The sequence below is a fragment of the Mus musculus genome, chromosome 14, assembly GCF_000001635.26.
Source record: "Mus musculus strain C57BL/6J chromosome 14, GRCm38.p6 C57BL/6J".
Lineage (NCBI taxonomy): Eukaryota > Metazoa > Chordata > Mammalia > Rodentia > Muridae > Mus > Mus musculus.
Window position 1 is genome coordinate 103543215 of NC_000080.6, and position 25192 is coordinate 103568406.

The 25192-nt window shown below is 42.4% G+C and overlaps 1 protein-coding gene across 3 annotated transcripts in view; it reads left to right on the forward strand.

Moving 5' to 3' along the window:
* Positions 1-25192, forward strand: part of Scel (sciellin) — a 100286-nt gene that overhangs the window by 30154 nt on the left and 44940 nt on the right. For all 3 annotated transcript variants that reach the window (XM_006519356.3, NM_022886.2, XM_006519355.4), the window contains exons 8-11: positions 610-675; positions 17037-17117; positions 19251-19316; positions 21569-21628. In XM_006519356.3, coding sequence (XP_006519419.1) covers positions 610-675; positions 17037-17117; positions 19251-19316; positions 21569-21628 — 273 coding nt within the window. The remainder of the gene's footprint in view (positions 1-609; positions 676-17036; positions 17118-19250; positions 19317-21568; positions 21629-25192) is intronic.

Genomic DNA, 25192 nt, shown 5'->3' on the forward strand with positions numbered 1-25192 from the left:
CTCCCTCTCCCTCTCCCTCTCCCTCTCCCTCTCCCTCTCCCTCTCCCTCTCCCTCTCCCTCTCCCTTTCTCCCTTGGTCACATCGAGAGCTATATGCAGTTATATCCCCACACTATAAGGTCATCTTTCTAGCAGATGTTGAAACTGAGGTTAGCTTTGCTGTGGCATTCCTATCTGCTTTAACATCCTGTCAGAGTGTTCTAGCATATGGTCTAAGAATCAGATTTTTTAACTAGAGAATAAAGTTGTTACTTCATTATTAACTACATCACGAAGATAGACAAAGAGGAAGGACAATGTGGTGACATACATGAACCTGCAGTCCAGACTTAACAGCTGGCATTCTTTCAATTTTTGAGTTTTTAAGGAAATGTCCACACTTTTGGTGTCAAAGGAAGTGAAAGAGCAGTTCATCTGGGGAAGAATTGCCTGAAGTATAGGGTCCTTCCTTCCTACTCCGTTTATGAAGTATTGTTTATTCTATTTCCAAGGCTTTCTGTAAAAATTATCTTGCTGCCTTTTAGCTATCAATGTCTTCCCACCCCAAGACATGGGGGTGGGATCAGCCATTCAAACACAGTGGTCATGATTGATGCCCTTTCTTAACAGACAGTCCTGGTTCCCACCACCCCCTCCTGGTCACAATGCCTCTCCAAGCACAGCAGCCAGCAGAAGGTAAGGGGAGGTGTCAGAGGTAATTGCTATGTCACGGATGGAAGAGTGTATTAGTCACTGACAGCATATAATTGTGGATGGTTTTGAATAAATTGATGACAGTTTTGTGAACCCTGGAGAAGACAGTGCTCAGTGGGAGTGGGGTCAGACTTACCCCACGCCCTTGGTGAGAAACCTGACAAGCTGTGAGAAGTGAGCAGGTGCCCATTTTAGTATGCAATGATTTCTGTGAAAAAGTGCTACAGATGCAGGGGAATCAACAGTGGGAGACTTATCACCTCACTGAGACAGATGTGATCAGGACCAGTTCTTCCGAGGGCCATGAGTGATGTCTGCGCTCCTAAGAAGCTGCTGGCTTCCTGGCAATCATAGGCATCCCCTTGTCCGCACAGTCTGACTTTCCGTGTCAACTGCCACCTTCACCTGACATCCTTTCTGTGCAAATAGCTGAGTATACATTTCTTTTGCTTTAAAGAACACCAGATCTGTTGGATCAGGGCTCCATCTTATTCCAGTATGACCTCATGTTAACGTAGAATATCTGAAAAGACCCTGCTTCCCCCAAATGCCACATTCTCAAGGAGAATGAGTCAAAACTTCCACATGGGAATCTCAGGGCACACAACTCAGCCCCTAACAGTGAATAGGAGAGAACTGAGTCAAATTTCAGGCTGGGGCGTCACTGTGGGTCCATCTGCTTCAAGTCCAAATGACAAGTGGGGATATGTGTGACAAATTCCTTGGAAGCACAGAGTGAAAAATAAGTGATAAGTGAGTGTTTTCTCTTTACTTGGTCTTTTGAGAAGAAACATAACTTAAGTCATAGACCTCATTCTACAGTCGCCATGCAGGGCACACCAGCAATTCAATAAATAGCTAATAGATCAATCATTGGGTCAAAGGTCACTCTGGATTATTGGGCTGTCTTGGTGAATAAAACACAGAGCCTCTGTCTTGGATTTTAGAGAAGTGTCTTCTATAGGTGTTGAACTCCTATGGTGTATGTCGCCACTAACACAGGAGGGAAGTGTGGCCTCTGACTGATTTTTATTTTAGGTTTGCATTCTGATATCCAAAATTTTTCCATGTGAGAAGTCGAAATATCTTCACCAAAATAATTCCATATTTCAATGGGATTTTGTCCTGCTTGTAACTGTCAAACTGTATGTGTGTGTAATATAATATTGGCATATTTTCTAAATGTCCATCTGCCACACACACACACACACACACACACACACACACACACACTTCCAGTGTCTCTTTTATTTCCAAAATGATGGAAATTTGTAGAAATAAATGTCCTTTAATGTCACCCTTGAATATGTCCTTTAATATCATTGGATCTGTAAATATATAAACCAGTTAGTTGGTCAAAGAAATTAAGTTCCTTATTCACATCTTTGTAAATATTTACATATAGATTTGACATGCCAATAAAGTCATAAGATACATTAAATAACCATAATATGGAATAACATCTACTTTCTCTTAAAATGTTTTCTTCTTGAGCATATATATCTGCAGGTGACTTCCTGCTACATGAACGGCCAAGAATGACTGTATTTCTAGTGTGAAGCCTCCCCTTTCTCAGGATATCACGAGATAATTCCTCTACAGCTATTCACATTTCTCTTTGTCGGTTAAAGTACTCCCCCACCCCCACCTCTGAGTGTCATGAGAGCTATTCCTTTTTCTCTGATAGGCAAGAAATGGTATTTTTGCTAGAAGTATTTACTAGATATTTCCAAAATCACTTTTATTTTTTGATCTGTTCTTCCTGCTTCTGGTATTAATATAAATGATCATCACAATGGACAAGTGATTATATGACTTCGTAAAAATGTGCAAGGATTGGTCCTGAGTCAAAATCTCATATATTCAAGGCCTGTTGAGCTTGTGGGTATGAGTTTGCTCGGAGCCGGCAGCCCTGGCTATCAGCCACAACAATTCAGCAGTTGGCTGGATGTGTTTAAACAAGGAAGATGAAACGAATTACAATGCTCTCTTAAAAAAAAAAAAAAGTCTGGCTCAGATCCATAGCACTAGAACTAAGGAAATGGGACTGTGGGTTTCATTGATCAGTGGAACTCTCAGCTAGTGTTTAGGAGCACGGGTATTTACATAATGCCCAGACATACTAAGGCTTCTCACTGAGGAGAGATGATACAGCCACGCCGGGCATAAGGCCTTGACTCTAAAGGCACAAGCGCTTTGGAGTTGAATACGGTGTCTTCTTGTTTAATATCTTCAATGCCAGTGCCTTGCCAGGGTTGATAAGTAGACTTTGTAATAAGTGCCAAGAAAAATTAAAAAGGAACAATTATAAATGACGAAAGGGAGTGAGCGCTACTAAAACAGATCTCTGTCCCCATAGGAACGAAAGTGAATGAAAGTAGGTCAGCGACAGATAAAACTGGGGGACCGTGCTTTTAACACCAGTTACGAGCATAACGCTGATGTGGCTTCTCTGGATCTTTCACGATACACTGGGATCCTCACCGTTTCTCCTCCCTGCCCCCTTCCCTCAAAGCACAGTCCTGCTGCCTCACTGGGCTTTCAGCCCATTGCACAGGTGCGCTCTCACGGCGCAGTCACCCCTGAACTGTTTTATCTTCCACCTCCTCTCTGTGTTGTATACTTACACATCCTCCAGACATCCAACATCCCAAGAGACATCATCTCTCCCAATGGTTTTCTCTAGACCTCTGCAGCCTCTAACGCTGTGGATCGTACCCTTAACTTGCTGTGCTAGCCAGGAATTCAAAGCGAGCTGTGTTTGGGTTGAAAACTTGTGCTGGCTGGCATAACCTGGACCAGAGGATTTGTTTTCCTAAAGAAGGTCAGGATTTCATAGTTTTATTATCTGTGTAATATCTTTGTTTACACGTGGATGCTTTTGCCTATGGCTGTCAGTTTATCTAGATGTACATACTAGCTTTTATATCTACAACGGTATCTCTATCTACATATTTAAGTAAACAAGGCCAGCAAGATCTGCTATACTTTAAACAATCACCTACCAGTCTGAAAGGACATTTAAAATAGCTTTTTTTTTTTTTAAAAAAAAATCACATTTAGCCCAGGTATCATGGTACCTGCTTTTAATCCCAGCACTTTGGAGGCAGAGGCAGGTGCATCTCTGAGTCTAGCCTGGTCTATATAGAGAGTTCCAGGCTAACCACGACCAGACAGGACCCTGTCTCAAACAAAACAAGCCATGTAACACATCACATAGCTAAGTAAAAAATGCACACATTCCAAATAAAAGCAAAGCAAAGCCAAAACCATAAACAAACAATAACAACAACAATAAACCAACCCAAGACTCTTCACATGTTCTGAGGTTTTCACGGTCATACAACTTAAACATTCGCCATAACTAAGTTTGGACTCTTCCTGAGCTATATGTGAAGCCCTGAAAACCAATAATGAACAACATTATAAACAATAAAACAAAATTGTTTTTACAGAAGAAAATGTGAATGGCACAAAGACCAGTTTCACGTTTCGAGATACCACTCAGACAGGCTTTAAGTAATTTGCAAGGCTCACGAATAGAATTTGGTAAAAGATTTGACTATGTATGGCTTTACTCTTGTCATGAAAAGAAATCAAATGCTCTCAAACTTGAATTGTGAGAAATTAATTGTTTGAGTCATGTCTTTGTTGCTCATAACTGCTTTAGTTTCAATAATTTCTTAACTAAAAGTTCAGACTAAATAGCATAAAACTTCTTAAGGGGATGATAATTTTCTGTTCCATATCCATTAGTCTTGAAAGGAAGGGTTCAGGCATGAATGATTAAACAAAATAGAGGGCAAAGTTGAAAAATAGGAAGGCTTGGAAGGCTTTTCTTTTTTTTCTTTGTTTTTGTTTTTGTTTTTGTTTTTGGTTTTGGTTTTGGTTTTGGTTTTTTGAGACAGGGTTTCTCTGTATAGCCCTGGCTGTCCTGCAACTCACTTTGTAGACCAGGCTGGCCTCGAAGTCAGAAATCTGCCTGTCTCTGCCTCCCAAGTACTGGGATTAAAGGCGTGCACCACCACCGCTGGCCAGGAAGGCTTTTCATTTGGGATAAATATTAAAGAGACAAATTGAATTCGTGACAATAGGGCACAGCATGTAAGCGTTGCTTAAGCAAACCCATTTCCCCCTTCTAACTGATTTCTGAGGTTGCTCTTGGTCAGGTCAGCGCTCTGCTCACTGGATAGTAAATGCTGTTTTGAAACATAAGTAACTGGCCTAATGTTTTGAATTATCAAGATATGTCAGCAGGTTTATATTCTCTGAAGTTTTATCTGATGCCATCAGCACAAATATTTTCCTTTCATTTTTTTTTATCAAGACTGAATAAAAAAAGGTAGCTTTATTAGCTATTCTTTATTGCGTTCACCTGTCTGTTCTGCCCCGGGATCAAGCCTTACTGTTTTCTCTTTATTCAAATCTTTCATCTTAAAAATATCATCTTTGACAGTTTCTGGGCAGATCGTCCAAATCCGTTCAGTTGGCACTCTTTCTCTTCATCCTGCCAATGGTTTCCATCTGCATTTGACTGGTTTGCATTATCTTCAGCTCTTGGGAACAGCTCTCCCTAAGGTCACTGATGGCTTTGGTGATAACGCCCTGATGGCCCAGCAGGTCCTTCAGACTAGCACTTTCACAATGAACAGCTACAACTACTGCTTCAAGACTGTGCTAACCACTCCCCGACACATGTTTCTAGACTTTTCTTTTCTTTTTTTCTTCCTTTTTTTTTTTTTAGTTTTCTTTTATTGGATATTTTATTTATTTACACTTCAAATGTTATCGCCTTTCCTGGTTTCCCCTTCGGAACCCCCCCTGCTTCTATGAGAGTGTTCCCCACCCACCAATCCACCCACTCCAGGCTCCCTACCCTGGCATTCCTGTACACTGGGGCATTGAGCCTTCACAGCACCAAGGGCCTCTCCTCCCATTGATGCCTGACAAGGCCATCATCTGCTGCATATGTGGCTAGAGCCATGAGTCCCTCCATGTGTACTGTTTGGTTGGTGGTTTAGTCCTTCGGAGCTCTGGGGGATCTGGTTGGTTATATTGTTGTTCTTCCTATGGGTTGCAAACCCCTTCAGCTCCTTCAGTCCTTTCTCTAACTCCTCCACTGTGCTCAGTCCAATGGTTGGCTGCGAACATCTGCCTCTGTATTTGTCAGGCTCTAGCAGAGCCTCTCAGGATTTTATTTTAAATAATTCTCTTTTAGTTGCCTTTCTTCTTCATGACTCAATCATTATGTATCAGTGTACCTAAAGCCCAAAGCCATCTCCTCTCTCTTCACAGTGCTCTGTGCTCCTGCCTTCAGCAGGGGTGCAAGGCCAGGATGCCAAAGATCACTTGCTCCTCCAGAACTCTCTGGTTTTCACTGGATAGTCACCTGCTTGCTTGACACTTTTGCTTAAATGTCTCAGAACAATTAGAAACACAGCTCATGATATTTGTGATTTACTGAGTCCTCCCCTTTCACCTTAGTTAACACCATCACCATTCCCAGCCATTTGACACCCTAGTACACCTTCTAGTTTCTTTCTGTTGCTGTGATAACATAACCTTGACAAAAATCAACTGAGGGGAGAAGGAGTTTTATTTCATCTTACAATTCCAGGTTACAGTCCACCATCACGGAGAAGTCAAGGCAGAAACTTCCAACAACTAGTCATACCTTGTCTATGGTGAAGGCCAGGGACTTGCTTGTGCTTGTCTTGACTTCTCCACCTTTATATAGCTCGGGATTCCTTATCTAGGGGATGGTGCCACCCACAGTGGGCTGGGACTTCCTCCATAAATTAACTTAGTTAAGACAGTTTCCAGAAGATATGCCTACTGGCCAATTCAATGGAGAAAATCCCTCCTTGAGATTTTCTTCTCAGGGGATTCTAGCTTGTGTTGACAGCTTCAGTTTACCAGGATAGAACTTGGAGGGTCCCCACAGTTTCCTACTTAACTACGAGTACCTGGTCCATAAGTGGACCTGGCCCCCAGCCTTCTAAATTCATTTTGAATCCAGTCGCCTCCTAATATTTATATCATCCTGAATCATTTTTTTTTCTTTCTGGATTATCAGTAGGAGATCTCTTTATAGTCTCTCACTCTTACATCCGCCCTTTACTCCTCTATGTAAGTGACAAGGTTATATCTATAGAAATACTAGTAATCAGACCAGCTCACCTCCCCAAGTAACAATTACAATGGTTTTACATTACCCTAGAAAAATGAGCCAGGCTTTTGGCAGGACGACTCGGAGTTGCTTGCCCTTCATCCATCATGGATCCCCCTTGTTTGGTTCAGTAACTTAATCTGTTGCTTATTCTACTCTCTACAGGTCAGGTGTTTGTCACTGACTGGAATTTCTTACAGGACATCCCCACGGATGCTCCGCTCAGCAGCCTCATACTCCTTGTTTCTACACCTCATTTTTCATCCTTTCAGAAAATTCCCACACTATTTATGCCAGACAGTTTAGTTCTGCCATGTCCTAGGCCTGGAAATCCCGGAAGCGCCCATTCTTGTAACCAACGGGAGCATTCATTGACCCACACTCTGGGCATCCAGTCTTAAAGGAGGGTTCCGTGCTACCTTTTACAACAAAACTATTCTTTCGAGTCATAGCCATACCAACAGTTACTGCCACCCTCACTGACAAGTTCTATCACTGACCTCTGTGTCTTCCTTCTCTTACCCCATCATTAGGGTAGTGTTTGAGATTAGCGTGGGCCAGGGAAAAGTCGCCACTAGGTGGCAGTAGCACACTAATCTTAGTTTGGTGCTTTGCAGGGTTCGCCTGTTCAGAGCAGTGAGAGTCTCCAAAGGCCACACTAATTGCACGTGAGCCACACTCACAGGGGAAAAGGGAAGGGGACTCCTGGGAGGCGAAGGGTCTTAAAGGGAGCTTATGTGTCCGGGAGATGGCTTTTGGGAGTGTGGTGGGAAATTCCTGTCCCAGAACTCCAAGGGGCCACTGCAGCTCAGAGTTCTTTATGATAGCTAAATGTGGCAACCTCAGGCATAAATAACCAGTGTACCGGCAATACAAGGAGTCACACACAGAACGTCCATATCCTGTGGGAGATCTGTTACGCGCGGGAAGCTTGTAATGTGGACTTGGGGGACAGATCTTGGAAGAAGAGAAGTATTTTGTATTTGTATTTGAATATGATGTAATCACGCAGTGTCAAATGATTGCTCAGGGCATGCGCAGTAGGACCAAAGACGCTGCTACTATGTTTAGCATTGAGCAGGTTGGTTCTGGGATACTTGAAGGACATGTTTGTGGAGGCGATGCTCAAACAATAATAAATGCTTGGATGTGGGTTGGGATCAGGGAGGAGCGGGGTAAGAGGCTGAGGGATCCTGACTTAGGGATGGACATCAAATGTGACATATTTAGAATGAAGTTACTGTGGAGACGATCAGATAAGAAGGGATGGGTATGGAATGCTGCCCAAAGGGTTTTTTTTTTTTTCTGAATTCTGTATTCAGAAAAATTAATAATCCTTACTGGGCAACTAACAGTGCCTTACCTTTAAACAGCTGCTATAGCCTATTCATTAAATACGTGGAGTCATCTTGTAATCCTTTGCAGCATCGAGCAAATGTATCCATAGTTATTTATTAATAGACATGTCCATCCTTGATTCTGATCCCTACTGTGTGTAAAACAATTCATTTCCTCAGCTTGTTACCGCCATGTGACTTTGTAGTTAACTGAGCCTTGTTCTATGTGCTTAGAGTTTGAGGACTGACTAGATATCTCCCTCCCACCCTACTTTCCTTCTGTCTGTCTCATTCCAGCACAGCTGTTGATCTCTGTCTATGTGTATGAAAGCACTTGGGTAGACTCCAGAGATACACTGGTGTCAGGTCCAATCTCTACTTCAGGAGACTCAAAAGCCATCTATCACTAATCATATCTTTATAGTTTTGTTTATTTTTTAAGTTTCTCCACCCCGTTTTACTGTCATATAATTCCTTTGCAAGGGTGTTAGCATTTGCCAGACTGGAGCCAATGAGAGAACAGGTGACAGGTGCCCTACAGGAAACATAGACTACCCATGTGTCACTGATGGAGAGGGGTCACAGAGCTACCTTCTGAGCCAACCAATACATCTTAAGGAATTCAAGTGCTTCGATGTATCTTGAGGACTTTGAGATCTAGTGGTTAGATCTCATCTAAGATTCATGCATGAACCTTGCTAGCCAGGGACTGTTGCTCAATCCAAACACGGGAGGAGGATGCAGGAGGCCCACATGTTCAAGGCCAGCCTGAGCCACACAAGTGAAGCCGTGTTAGAAAGCAAAGCAAGCAATTTGTTAAGCCATATTACAGGGCTTGCTTAAGAGACAGTATAAATATTCATAAATGCTAGCCAGAGAGAAGAACAACGAAGCTACTGTCTCTATTTCCAGTACTAATAAAACCAGTATGTTTTCTTCTGGAATCATTTTCAAACACAAGGAAGAAAATAAACGTGGGATAGAAATGAGACCATGGACACATACCTGTCGAAAGGAGAAAAGAACTACTTCCTGTGCACCCCCATATCACCTCACCCTTATTCTGTTACAACCTCTTCTTTTATGGGTTTTGACTTCCAGTTAGCGGATTGGTAGAATTAGGGGAGAAAAAAAAACCCTGATTGAGAAGCAAGTTGCCATAGCAACCTTGCACTGTAGTTATATTTTTCTGTCTGCAACTATAAATGGTAAAATGTAACCTTTCTAATTATGCTGCAGCATTGTTAACCCTGTCAGTGCCAAACCCTTTACAAAGTGCTTCACACTCACACAAAGCAACGGATTTCATTTTCATCTCAACAAAAAAAATCTATACACTAACAAGAATCTCTTATAAATATTAATGTTGCCTGCACTTAGTAACATGCCAGAGTATAGATAACTTAAAAAAAAATCATGCCTGTGTCTCCAGACTCCATATTTTAAACAGCCCAGATAGTTAACACATTAACCTTGGTCAAGGTTTGTCCTTTCATTGAAATGGCTTTTGACTAGAATGAGAAAGCTAGCTTAGCAGAACAAATAAAGGCCTTGACCTTGAACAAGGACTTGTTTTCTCTTCAGTTGTTTAGGGACAACTCGGACCCCCTCAGGGACTCCCCACATCAGGTTTAAGCAACTCATGCAGACAAGTAAAACCAATACTTTGCCCAGTGCGGATTTCTGTGCCCCATCCCTCCCTTGGGTCCCTGTTGTTCCTCTGTCTGCCAAAGACCAATGAGGTTGCTGAAACGGAGGTGTTTCAGGTCCAAAGTAGAGTTAAGGAAAAAGTCAGGATACCTAGGGCTTGTCACTTAACAAAACATCATCCTGGCTCAACCATAAAAGCCAGGCAGGTTGGACAAGAAAGAAACAGGTTTGCTATTTAGCAGTATTGTCTCAATTTATCAGAGATTGCTACATAGTTCTCTCAAAATACAAACAAACGCTCTGGCACAATACAGGTGGCTGTCTTTGGGCATTCAAATTGTAGCAAGTTACTTAACTCAGATTTCTTTCCTCCTGATACAGCAGGAGCGGAGCACAGTCGGACCAGGGGGCTTTGCCTTGTGTAGTAAGCATGGGAAGGGGACTTAGGAACAAAGCTCCAGGCGGGGAGCCCTGGGTGGATGCCCTGTGGCTGATGGGGGTGTCAATCAAGTGTCTTCTGAGGACATTTGGGAGGAGCAGGAGCTTGTAAAGACTGTCATTTTTCCTAAGTCTGTCTTTGTACTTGGGGAATGGGGCAGTGCACTTTCTTGTCTTCTCATCTCTCAGCTGTTTAAAAAAAAAAATCACCCAACAGATTCGCGGATGAGTAGTCATTTGAATGTATAGAGTTCATGAGCCATCCTTCCATGCTCTTTCCATTGTATTGCCGAGTGGTGTGCTATCAGAGAGACCACCACAGTTGAGTTATGTACTCACTGAAGGGGGAAAAAAAACACATCAGGGCTTCGAACAGTCCTTGTGGTTTGTGTGAACATCAGTAAAGGATTCTCTTATGCAAATGCCAACGAGTGCTAGGTCACATGATAAGCACACGCTTAACTTTGTAAAGACCTCATGGTTTGGGTCAAAACGTCTGTTGCTTTTGCATGCACACAGGCAAAGGTTAAGAGCCTGGCTTGCTACATTTCCTCAATGGTGTTTAGTATTTTCAGTTTAAAAGCCCTTCTTTTAACTATGCTAATTCGCGCTTTATCTCAGTACTGCTTAGGTGCCTGCTTTCCTAGGGACCAGCTGTGCAGTGTGGCCTTTTGTATCTTTCTTTGTCATATGTACATCTTTTCTTGTGAAGCACACATTTCAATATTTTGCCTTTTGTTGGTGTTGTGTTTGCTTATTTCTGAGTTTTATAAAATATATGTCTTTTATCAGAAATATAAATTTATAACTTTTTGAGTGTGCTGCTGACAGTTTCAATCTTTTAACCATGTATTTGTTAGAACAAAAGTTTTTAAAAACATGTTGAAATCTGATTATTTTTCAGTTTTCATTTAATGATTTATGCCTTTGGTATCGTGTCTAACCCAGGGTCACAAAGTGTTTCTTCTAAATATCTTTTAGTTTCATGATTTACATATAGATTTACGATCTCTTCTGAGTGGATCCCTTTGGGTGGATCCCTTCAAGTAGATCCATTTGAATAGACACCATTTTAGTGCTGATGTATTTTCCACTTCACCTGATAATTCCTGGATTATTATTAATAATAATAATAATTATTATTATTATCTCTTTGCAAAAACTACCTAAGGACTAAAAACTAGTCTGACTGAACAAATACTTCAGAAGTTGTGTCTCTTTGGGTCTATTGACCATCTGTATTAGTTTCTGTTTTTTCTGTTTCTAAAGCCAAAACAAATCTGAAGTTGTGTTCTTATAAATGATTAAGCCAACTAAGACATTAGGCTAATTCTTTTCTTCCTAATTCAGTCTTGTGGGAACTCAAGAAGGGCCCAGACATTGTGATTTGTTGACCTTTTTACTCTAGACCCCAGTACCAGCAGGGTCCAGACCACTCAGGGCCATAACCCGAACTAGTCTTTTTGACAGAGCAGCCTTTGGGAATCAAACCACATCTATTCAAAAGAACCGACTGTTGTAAACTTATGTTCTTGATCAAATCTCAAGTTAAATTTTATTAGGTACAACAGCATCCACATATGTTTGAAAAAGCCCAGTACTCAAATGTTAAGTTACTTGGTCTATACAAATAAATAAATAAATAAATAAATAAATAAATAAATGCCAGAATCTCCAGGGATGGAGAATTCTCTGCGGTCTCTGTCTTCCTGAGTGAGCATCTAGACCAGCCATTCTCTTAGGTAAAGAAACAGAGATTCAAGAAGAACTAGCATGATTTCCAGGCTCATACAACGTAGGCCAGAAGCTGGTCTGGAGCTGAGACCCTGAGATTCTGACTCATTGTTAAGCACCTAGGAAAGTGACCCCTAGCCACTAGAAAGTCACATCATGACAGTCATTTTCATTTGAACATGGCCTTGTGCCTTGTACGCTCTTTGCCATACTTTTTTTAGCCCCATACACTGGTATCTATCCTAACACTAAAACACGGGTGGCTGTGGGAACAAGTTCTTGTTGAGCTGATTGGGTCTGCTTCTCTGGCTTTGAACTTGAAAGCTTCCTGAGTTAGCCTGGGGGGGCGGGGAGGGTTGGACTCTGAGGATGAACCACCAGGACTGATTTAGCAGCCTTTGAAAAATAAATTTGCATTTAAAACACTTGATTAGCTGTAGTATGGTGAAGAGAAAAGAAGCAAGTGACGGACATCAAAAGGTCTGTACCAAAGACCTTGGCTGAGACGCTCACCAGTGTAGGGAAATGTACACAGCTTCCTAACCCTCAGTGGGAAAAAACGCACCCACGTGGTACGCTTATGGAACTAATAAAATGATGCGTGTGAGAGCCTGCTGATACACACTTGTTCCTAAAGTATTTGTAATTTTATTTTTCTTAGACATTAGAGATTTTGATATTTGAGGATTTCGACATTTGGGATTGCAGTTTGCCACCCACCCTTAAGATCCCTAAATTGATAAGGTGACTGTATTAATGACCTTCCTATCTCTGTGATAAAAAACCATGACCTAGGCAACTTGTAGAAGCAGGAGGATATTTAAGCGTATGGCTTCAGAGGAGTGAGAGTCCATCCCTCGGTGCAGGGTAACACAGCAGCGGTCAGCAGCCATGGTGGCAGGAACAGCTGAGAGCTCACTTCTTGGTTCCTACAAGCTCCTTTGATATTGCTGGAATGGAAATGCTATTTGTGCGAGACAAGGAAGACACACGGTGAACTGTGAGAGCAAAGCTCACGGATGTGTGCGTCGGCGGTCCTTGATGGAACCCAGGGCCGTGCTGCAGTTAGAGAAATGACCTCCAACTCAAACTGGAATTCAGGTCTGGGGAGACAAGCTCGTTGCCCCAGAACAACCCTCGGACCAGAAGGGATCTGAAAAACGGGCAACATAAACAGCCCCTTCTACAAGGGGATCCCCTCACCTCAATCTGGTCTTTGTATCATAGTTTGAAACATACAGTTTTCATACATTTTTCTTGAAAACTGCCTGTGTATTCCTTGAAGCGACTCTTTACAGTTACATCCACGGACAGTTACCACTGTGGTGGCATAGATCTTGGGAAAGCTTGTGTGAGGTGCCTGGAAGGGCAGAGGAGAGGCAGGGGACTATCTAAGCTCAAACATCAGGACTCCGAAGTAGAATTCAATTAAGATCGCTCTATAAATGTCCTTTGTTTCCTTCCCTTCACAGCACTCCAGGCCGCAGCTTCCTGCCTAGCTTTCATTTTTAATCCCCCTGCTTGGAACACATAAGGTTCCTGGCACACTGTGAATGTCTTTTCCCATCCTCCCCTCACCCGGGCTTGGGTTCTGTCATCTGTGGCTGTCAACACAAAGATGCAAATGGAAGCTCCTCTGAGGTGAAGTCAAGCCCTCAGGGCATTGCCCTGCAGCTGACCCAGCAGGGTGCAAAGCTCCCACCCAGTGAACTACACGTGCTCCAGGGCTCTTGGCTTTCAGGACCCATATACCTCCAATCTTGGCTTTTATGACTCCGGCCATCTCAGATCTATTTTTTTTTTTTTTTCTATGCCAGCATCTACCTCCCAGACTCAACAAGTATTTACTCTTTGAAGCATCAGCCATTCTAAGATAGAAGAAATCTCATATTCCGCTGGGGTGGGTCTGGTATAAGCAAAGCTTGACATAGACCTGTGTCTCCGTTTTATAACCGTCCGTCCATGTGGTTAGTGCTGCCCTGCCCGTATGCTGCGTATCCAGTGCCCTATGCAGTCCTACTCTTACCCGGGAATGATCTTTATCTTCTGTCTACTTCTGGAAGGGGAGGATTTGATCATCAAATCCTCGCAGATACACTACCAGTTATCAGTTGACGTATGTACCCAACACATGTTTGTTTGTTTGTTTGTTTGGTTGTTTTTTTTTTCTTTCAAGTCAGGGTTTCTCTGTGTAGCCCTGGCATCCTGAAACTCACTCTGTAGACCAGGCTGGCCTCGAACTCAGAAATCCGCCTGCCTCTGCCTCCCAAGTGCTGGTATTAAAGGCGTGCACCACCACTGCTTTTTTGAGAAAAGATGGTGGTGTCGATCAAATGGAATAATCCCAGCATGTATTATTTTCACTGACAAAGAGTCAGTCTTTTCTGTATAATGGGGAGAAAAAATAACACCTGGCTCTGGGATTATAATAAGCACTGACTGAGTTAATTAGTCAACAAGAAGCACTTAGAAGAGTTCTTGACATATAGAAATCTCTTAAACTAGCATGCTGTTACCGGGGTCTGCTCACCCTCCTGCTCCTTTAGGGAACGCCTTCATATGCTCGCCTGTCTTGCTCTCAACGTGCTTTCCTCACTTTGAATCAATGGCTTTGATTTTCTTTTTCTTTTTCTTCCTTCGATAATAGAAATAAACAAAAGACAACTTTCTCTGCCCCAAATCAACTGAGGTGACTCAGCAGTTCTGGTCTCCTCTGTTCCTTTTGATGCAGTGAGTCTGTGCTTCTACCAGAGACCAAACACACACAGAGGCAGACACACACACACACACACACACACACACACACACACACGTGCACACATGCACACACACACACACACGCACACACACACACACACACAGAGGCACACACACAAACATGCAGTCATGTACCCTTGTTCCTTCCAAAAATATCAATTTCAATTCATTTTCCTTCTTTCCCATTATCTCCTAAATCTTCTCCTATAGTGTATACAGCTCCACGCCCAAACACTCACTGTCCTGTCAGGACTGTTTCTGTCAGAGTTACCAGTGTCCTGACCACTATGGCAAAGCCATGCTAACCTCAAAGTCCTTGTCCTCCTTGGTTTGTCCGTCAGGCTGGGCCAGCCTTTGCTCAGCTGGTTTCCAGGAAACACAACACCTCCTCACTTTTACCTTCCTTTCCTTGACCGTCCTCCTCCCGTGGGCTCCTTCCCTCTCACTTCTCACATGCTTGACCCTGAAATGCCATGCGATGTGAGGCCAGAACCCTTCCTCTCAGTTTGTCTCTCTTTACAATAGTCTCTTTGCTTACCTCATGAAGTTTCAAGTGTCAAATGTCATCTTCAAGCTGGTGTTCCAGCTGTCCTCAGGGTATTTATCACTTCCTGCAAGTTTCAGCTCTAATGTCACCTTACACAGAGGCTTTCCCCCGGGCCATGCTAATAAAATGGAGTCCCTAGCCCTTTTATGCTATGTCTTCACTCTGGTCTGTCTTTCTCTCTCGCTCGCTCTCTCTCTCTCTCTCTCTCCCTTCCTTCCTTCCTTCCTTCCTTCCTCCCTCCCTCCCTCCCTCCCTCCCTCCCTCCCTTCCTTCCTTCCTTTCCTCCTTTCTTCCCTTTTTTTCCTTCCCTTCTTGATGTTGATACAAATACAACATCACTTATTTGTATATTTAAAGCCTGTTGGAAACAAGAAGCATTATCTAAGGCTGGAGAGATGGCTCAGCTGTTAAGAGTACTGAATGCTGCTCGTCTGAAGGTCCTAAGTTCAAATTCCAGCAACCACATGGTGGCTCATAACCATCTGTGGTGAGATCTGATGCCCTCTTCTGGTGTGTCTGAAGACAGCTACACTGTACTTAGATATAATGATAAATAAATCTTTGGGCCAGAGTGAGCAGGGCTGGAGCAAGCAGAGGTCCTAAGTTCAATTCCCAGCAAACCACGTGATGGTTCACAACCATCTTACAGCTACAGTGTACTCATATACATAAAATAAATAAATAAATCTTTAACAAAGAGAGAGAGAGAGAGAGAGAGAGAGAGAGAGCGCATTATCTACTACATAAAGCGCATCACACACAGAAAGCTACCAAGCGATGTTTGCTGACTAAAACTATGATCTCATTCAGTCCTGAAAATCCTCACCAATCCTGTTAGAGATCTTCCTACAGATGACAACGTAGGATAAGGTTGCCTTGGAGCTGAGCTGCCCATGCAGGTAGCTTTATCCCGGGTGCAGATCTACTCAGCGGGCTGTGAAGATGAGGGGATCAGATTGGGAAAAGCCTTTCGTGCTCTGCATCAAGACAACAATGGAGAAGGGAAACACAGAAGTGGCAGTGGAGGGAGCCAGGGGAGGGGGAAAGGGGGGAGGGGGAGCCGGAGAGTCACGTGATTTCAGGATGCGCTGACTTTATTTACAGTTAGACATTCTTGTCCATTTCCCGTTCCCTTGTCCCTCAATCATGCGGCCTTTTGGGGCTGACTTGGGTGCCTCCTTGAAAGTTGGCTGATGTCATAGTTTATATTTTGTCAGCACCGAGGTGTCACGTGCTGATAATATTTAAGTCAAGAGTTAGTTAAAAGTCTCCAAACCAACTTTTCTTTGAGATCTGAAATGTGAGAAACCTTCTTGGCTACTTCTACAGCAGCTTGTGAGTTAGCATCAACCCTAAAGAAGCTCATATGTAGTACCAGGGAGCCACTTACTGTGCTTGCGTGATGACGCAAAATGCCACCACTGCCTAATGTACTAGCAAAGTGCTGAGCCCACTAAAGGCCATGTTGTAGTTCCAACTGTAGTTACAGACCGTAAGGGTTCCCAAAGCCCGGGTGAATGGACCTTTAAAACATCCATATTCAAAATAAGACTTCTTTAGAGTTTGTGCTCTGTGACTTCTGACTTTCTGGTTCCCCATACATGGGGGTCATGAGTTTAGAGATATTCCCATGATAGATGCGGTTGGTTAATAGATATTACAATGTACACGGTTTTCACGGTTTAATGAGCTGCTGTTTTCTGTTTCAAAGGGACCCAGCTCTGCACCCTCCACTCCCCCCAAAGCCCTGTTCTCCCATTGCTTCTCCTAAACCATTGGGGCGGACTAATAGGTAAGAGCTTGCCCTTCTGAATGTCTTGCCAGGATGCTGAAGGGAAATGAGAGTACAAAAAAAAAAAATGTGACCAGCTTTGTGGAAAGCATGGCTATTCTTCCCGTGTTCGTTCACTAAAGAGAGGCTCACAGAACTTAAAACTCTATCAATATGCATGTGTAATTACTTTTGCTCTAGATAGCAATGGCTATTATCTGTCTTATGGAACTATACCTTTGAAACAGTTGTGGACAAACAGAACTGGAAGTGTTTATATGAAGGCTTCTTATATATTAGCACTTGATATAGATGCATATATATAGTACACACACACATATATATATATGTATATAATGCCTATTAAAGTGCATATAAGATTATATTACCTTTCTATTTCCTTGTAATTAAGGGTCCCATTGAGAGCTACATATTTTAATAAAAGACATACTCTGCATCACCTCAATTATGCTAGAAATTCCTTTAGGCTGTTACTTGATTTTTTTTTTTAACTAAAGTATTTTTTATTCATTTCAAAACTATCAAAAACTTTAAAGACTATTCCAAATAACTTATCTCTATATCAAGAAAAACACACTTTCTGTTCTACTTTGAACTTCTGGAACTTTATAATTAATGCTTAGAGGCCAAATCAGAAGCTTGGCAGTCTTGCTCAAGTGTGTCTTGAGCCATTTTTCAAGATGGACATCCCATTTTTTTCCCATTGGTATTGAGAGATTGAATCCCAGTGTCTCAGTGGAGCCTGAGATGTCGGATCTGCTTGGACGCCTACTTTTGCTTCTTTTTTATTGTTGCCTCTTGAGGAGGATTTCTGACATCATGGAAGACACAGAACTATTATTATGTAAATACAGAACTATTAGCCATAAGTCACAAGTATAAAAACATTTTTTAAAAAGAGGATGGCCTGCTAGAAAGCCTGACTAAACAACAGGGGTGTGTGGCACTGTGTGTTCATCCTTAGGGGGTAAAACTCCAGAGCCTCTACCCGTAAGATCCCCCGGCTCTCTGAAATTTTGTCCTTAGGATATTGCGTTAATGAGTCGGGGGAAATAGTTTTTCACGGAACTAATTAATGATATGGATTAGGCTTATAACTTTTCATTTCTGCAGCGATTATAATTATCTCATAAGAGCAACCTCTCAGGCTTCCTGTCTTACCTGATTCGTCCTCTCAGTCTTATAGCATTAAGCAATTAAGTCATAATTAGAATAGAGTTTTAAAAAGAAACTGAAATAAGTTGCCCTTGTACCACCTAAGTTCTAAGCTAAAAGCATCGACACTAGAGGGCTGCACATGTTTATGTTCAGAAAAAGCTAAATTCCGCAGGAGTTGGTCAAATCCACGTTTACTATTCTCACTTCCTTCTTCCACTAATGATCCAAAAAAATAAAATTGGGGCAACTTGCCTGTTTTAAAAACTCTGATTGCTTTAATCACAGCATGGTGATTTTAATGAACAGATATGAAAGGGAAGTGTTTTCTATGTAATTAACACATGTCCCCAGGAGAACAAAAAATGGTTGAATATAGCTCGTGAGAATAAGCAAGAATGCATAAGTAGGTCAAACACAGTAGAGGAAAGAGAGAAGTCTCATAAATTCTAACAACCTAGCACTGTACCATTTGCAGCTGCCACTCTAACATGGCCCTTCTTGGTACGGTAGAGATATTTGAAATGTAGACTAATTTCTCTTCTTACCTAAGCAAATGCATTTCTTGGAAGTATTCACATGAAATAAGTCTCTAAGAAAAAAATATTATATTGGTGCCTAACAACAAAAGAATATTCTTGATATTTAAATGTTACATCTTTATCTGATAGAGGTAAGGACAACATGTTTTGATGAATGGAGATAAAATGAACAATGTCTAGGTCAGAAGTGACTAAAATGTACCTTGTGGTTTAAAACACATGAAAAGAAGTTGATATCATAAAATTTGCACCTTGTACATTTTAGATAGACCTTCAAAAGGGGGAATGGATGAATTTTAGACAATACAAAGAACTAAGGTGAAATTTTTTTTGTCAAATAATATAATATATATTCCTGAACATAACTGTCATCTCATACATATAAATTTAACATGGAGGAGTTTCTTACCTAACAGGCATTATTTTTAAAATCTAGGCAGATACATGCAGCTACAGCGGGGGCATGTGGAGAAACAGAACGACATGCTGAAAGAAATATAAGGTACCAACAAGCTCTGTCTGCATGTAGTTAATTGTGTCAATGCTAAAGCACGCTTTGTTGGAGTGCTTTAAAATAATAAATTAGATGCCATCAGTTTTCTTGCCAGCTTTAGCTATAATGAGTAAACTGTTTGTTTGTTTGTTTGTTTGTTTTTGAGACAAGGTTTCACTATGTAGCCTTGGCTGGCCTAGAGCTTGCTATGTATACAGGGCCAGCATCCACCTGCCTCTGCCTCCCGAGTGCTGGTATTAAAATGAGATCCTGTGCCTGCCTAGGTAACACACATTTTTTGTAGGTTCTTGTTCTTTAAATACGTCGCAAGATTTACCATCACAAATGCAGAATTGTCTGAACACAGGGACAACGTGAGATGAAACCCTTGAAGGGGGGAAGCTTGCTGCTGATCTCTGTGTTCCCTGTAATTGCCTTGAGATGTCAGGCACCATCGCTGTAGTAGTTTTGCTTAGTTGAGCTTGGCTTTCCATTGGTTCCCGCTGTAGGCGATACCCAGCCTCTCTTGCAGGGTCAGGACAGGTTCACACAGCCTGCAGATTCATCTGGGGAAGGAAGCATTTCCCAAGTCTCTGCTCTCCCCACCACAGTCCTGATTCACTCCCGTTTTCTACATCCTACTTAGTCTAGCATTCATTATGGATGTGTTTGGCTGTGTTTCTTCTTTATTATTTAGGAAAAACAATAGCTTTCAGAAATACTTTTTAAAGCCCTGCATGGTGGCCCATGCCTGTAACCCCAGCCCTTAGGAGGCAGGAGTAAGAGGATTATTGCAAGTTTGAGGCTATTCTGGTAAACACAGTGAGTTCTAAGGACAGTTGGGGCTACATAGAGAATGCTGAGTATAGGAGAAATAGTCTTCCATAGGGGAAGAGCATTCTAATTGGTTATCCAAATGGTCAGCCTTAAAAGCATACATGCAAGTGACATTATAAATGTTGAGTAGCTTGTGATTAATGTACAATTAACGGGAAAGAAGCTCATGAATCTGAAAAAGAGAGAGAGTGTGTGTGTGGGTAATATGGGATAGTTGGTGGGGAGGGAAATGATGTCATTACATTATGATCTAAAAAAAATAAGTAAGAAATTGCTTTACTGCTGTTGTTACTATTGTCTAGCCTTTAACGGCTGACCCATCTCTCCAGCCCAGAAATGGTTTTGCAAAAAATAAAATAAAAGAAAATAATAAAATAAAAATAAAATCACAACATAGGTATTTTATAATTTCATAATTTCATCAATATAATAAAATTTCTTTTGTGTCATCCCTTTGACTCTCGGAAGGGTCAGAAGTTTGAGGCACTGGTCAGGTGACGCACATACCTTACACTTGGAGGGAGTCTGACTGGCCTGTACTTATAAGTTTTATAAAACTTGTCACCTCTCACATTGTGTTGCATGTGGCATGTGATGTCTCTGCATCTTCTGTGAGAGTTCAGAGGTCTAGGCCACTGTTGGTACTCAGTGATGATGAAGGATGCTCATGCCTGTGTGCACCATGCATGGAGACCTCAGTGATGATGGAGGATGCTCATGCCTGTGTGTACCATGCATGGAGACCTCAGTGATGATGGAGGATGCTCATGCCTGTGTGCACCATGCATGGAGACCTCAGTGGTGATGAAGGATGCTAGTGTCTGTGTGCACCATGCATGGAGACCTCAGTGTGATGAAGGATGCTCATGCCTGTGTGCACCATGCATGGAGACCTCAGTGATGATGGAGGATGCTCATGCCTGTGTGCACCATGCATGGAGACCTCAGTGGTGATGAAGGATGCTAGTGTCTGTGTGCACCATGCATGGAGACCTCAGTGTGATGAAGGATGCTCATGCCTGTGTGCACCATGCATGGAGACCTCAGTGATGATGAAGGATGCTCATGCCTGTGTGCACCATGCATGGAGACCTCAGTGGTGATGAAGGATGCTCATGCCTGTGTGTACCATGCATGGAGACCTCAGTGATGATGGAGGATGCTCATGCCTGTGTGTACCATGCATGAAGACCTCAGTGGTGATGAAGGATGCTCATGCCTGTGTGTACCATGCATGGAGACCTCAGTGGTGATGAAGGATGCTAGTGTCTGTGTGCACCATGCATGAAGACGTCAGTGATGATGGAGGATGCTCATGCCTGTGTGTACCATAGACTCTCCTATCCTTCACCAGAAATTCTAGGAAGCTTAGCCTGGCATTGGAGCTTCACCCACTGACCTGCTTCTCTTTCTGTTCACTGAAGGACTGAGGATCTCGATGACATCATCAGGGTGGCGGCTGCACTTCAGAAAACTGACAAGGGGTGAGGTTCGAGAGTTCCAGGCCTGATTCCTGTTCTTTGTGATCTAAAGCTAGTCAGTGCCTCTGTTATTTCTAAATGTGAGCCCATACCCAGTGCTGTTTGTTGCATATGACTAAGAAGAAAAATGTCCCTGTGTCTCTGTAAGTACCCACTCAGAGTGGCTGGTACTGACATGGATGGATGGCCATCTTCATCCTCCTCTGAGTCTACTCATCCTCGTGACCTCAGATCTCAACCACTCCTCCAGTTCTCATCCCTAGCCTAGATATCCAGTGATTTTTGCCCTTTGCATCCCCATTTCAAATATCCTGGGACCACGTTCACCTTTCTTTCACAGATGAGCTATTTTCTGCTTCTGACCTTCCACACCTGTAGGCTCGACCTTCTAAAATCACTCTTGGTTCTTCCACCCCTTCCCCCCTCCATGTCGTATAGGTGTGTTTAACCTAAAAGTCTAAAGTGTCTCTTGTACATACAAGGCTTATGCCGGTTCACGGCCTCATTGAGTCCGTGGGATAAGAGACTAGCATGCCTATTCTTCTCATTCACTTACACTCCTTTAGCCTCTCGTTCTTCTGCCCATTTACGCCAATGGATGCCACAAAGCTTCCTGGAAATACCTGCCACGGCTCCCACGTGTAAATACATGCTATAGTTACATATGACTATTTGCTAACCTAGACCAAGGACAATTCGGTTCCAGAATCATTTCTGACTTCACCCACATATTTATTCCATATTCCACACCAGCACGGACCTCTTTCTTTCTACAGTTTCTTGACCCGCTTGTTTCTGCCCCTTCCACACAGTGATCTTTACCAGTCTTGGTGCCACCACATCCATCTATCCAAACCCTACCGTTTTTCAAGATCCAGGTCACCGCAAATCCCCTACCCTGTGAAGTCTTCCTTGTGTGATCCAGTGAGTGCCACTCTTCCGGCCTCAGTGATGAGAGCCCAGCTATCTCTACTGCATAATGCCTAGCCACACTTGCCTTTGTTATCTGTATAAACATCGTCGCTTTAACCTCATCCTCACCCCTTTCATCATCAGCAGCAGGGAAGATATTTTGTTTTAGTCACCAGAGAATACTCACACACTAATATAAAGCTTTGTCCAAAGGAGTAATGTGTCAAGATCCTGGATACAAATATTTCATTGTTTTAATCCCAAACCCGAGAAGCTTTCCCCTGTTTAACGTAATTAAACAACGAGAAGAATTTACTGGAGTTCATCTCACTAAAAACCAAAACAAACAAAAAAATAAAAATAAAAATAAAAATAAAAATAAAAATAAAAAAGGCTGGACAAGCCGCAAGCCGCACATACCTTCAATGCCAAGATTTAGGAAGCTCAGAAAGAAGGCCAGCTTGGAGTACAGGGTGAGACCCTCTCTCAACAAATACCATGACTTAACCAGGCAGGAAAACAACTCAGTTTTCTGTGCAGTTAATAGGGACTTTGACTTAGAAGACTAGATAGGATCTACGTGTGTCAAGTCTGATTTTTCTTCCATTTGAGATCCTGTATTTCTTTTTTTTTTTTTCATTATTTTAAAATTTTATTTTATTAGATATTTTCTCTAATTACATTTCAAATGCTATCCCGAAAGTTTCCTATACCCTCCCCCCGTCCTGCTCCCCTACCCACTTACTCCCACTTCTTGGCCCTGGCATTCCCCTGTACTGGGGCACATAAAGTTTGCAAAACCTAGGGGCCTCTCTTCCCAAATGATGGCCGACTAGGCCATCTTCTGCTACATATGCAGCTAGAGACATGAGCTCTGGGGGTACTGGTTAGTTCATATTGTTGTTCCTCCTATAGGGTTGCAGACCCCTTCAGCTCTTTGGGTACTTTCTCTAGCTCCTCCATTGGGGGCCCTGTGTTCCATCCTATAGATGACTGTGAGCATCCACTTCTGTATTTGCCAGGCACTGGCATAGCCTCACGAGACAGCTATATCAGGGTCCCTTAAGCAAATTCTTGCCAGCATATGCAATAGTGTCTGGGTTTGGTGGCTGATTATGGGATGGATCCCCAGGTGGGGTAGTCTCTGGATAGTCCATCCTTTCGTCTTAGCTCCAAACTTTGTCTCTGTAACTCCTTTCATGGGTATTTTGTTCCCTATTGTAAGGAGGAATGAAGTATCCACACGTTGGTCTTTCTTCTTCTTGATTTTCTTGTGTTTTGCAAATTGTATCCTGGGTATTCTAAGTTTCTGGGCTAATAGCCACTTAACAGTGAGTGCATATCTAGTGACTTCTTTTGTGATTGGGTTACTTCACTAAGGATGATATCCTCCAGAAACATCCATTTGCCCAAGAATTTCATAAATTCATTCTTTTTAATAGCTGAGTAGTACTCCATTGTGTAAATGTACCACATTTTTTGTATCCATTCCTCTGTTGAGGGACATCTGGGTTCTTTCCAGCTTTTGGCTATTATAAATAAGGCTGCTATGAAATAATGGAGCATGTGTCCTTATTACCAGTTGGAACATCTTCTGGGTATATGCCCAGGAGAGGTATTGCTGGATCCTCTGGTAGTACTATGCCCAATTTTCTGAGGAACCTCCAGACTGACTTCCAGACTGGTTGTACAATCTTGCAATCCCACCAGCAATGAAGGAGTGTTCCTCTTTCTCCACATCCTCATCAGCATCTGCTGTCACCTGAATTTTTGATCTTAGCCATTCTGACTGGTGTGAGGTGGAATCTCAAGGTTGTTTTGATTTGCATTTCCCTGATGATTAAGGATATTGAACATTTTTTCAGGTGCTTCTCAGCCATTCAGTATTCCTCAGTTGAGAATTCTTTGTTTAGATCTGTACCCCATTTTTAATGGGGTTATTTGAATTTCTGGAGTACAGCTTCTGGAGTTCTTTGTATATTTTGGATATTAGTCCCCTATCAGATTTAGGATTTAGAATTTACTTTGAAGTATACTCTTCAGTACTGGGGCTTAAGCCTAGGCCGTACACATGATAAGAAAGCAGTCAGTCATGGAGATTTCCTCAGCTTCTTTTTCCATTTTTTTGTTTCAAACCAGAGTCTCTTTAAGTTTCCCAGTCATGACTTGAACTCACTCTGTAGCATAAGCAGGTTGTGAATTGGTGATCCTTTTTAGCTGTAACTTTCTGAGTGTCTAAGATCACAGGTTTGCTTGGTCATGTCCAGGTTAAGACTTTGTTTTTAATAACAGGGGAATAAGTTTTCTTTTAGAGATTGGGATAAGTGAAGGCAAGCCATGTGAGTGACACTGAGGAGCAATGACCTTGTGGTGTGAGTCACTACACACAGGAAGAGCAGAAGCTGGCTGGCTTTCCTGGCCCTGACTCCCAGCCACAGACACACTGCTCACGGAGACAAGCATGCATCAGAGAGAGCCACTGCTTTCAGAGTAATGTTTTCTGGGCACTCACTCCAAAGGGAATAGAGAGAGCTTCATTCTCCCAGCTGCTCTTTGTGGAATAGAGAGCCATTGCTATCTGATTAAGGGCATTTAATTTGTTGCAAAGACAATGGTGAAACTTAATATCGAAAGCTTTTTATTAATTTACAGACA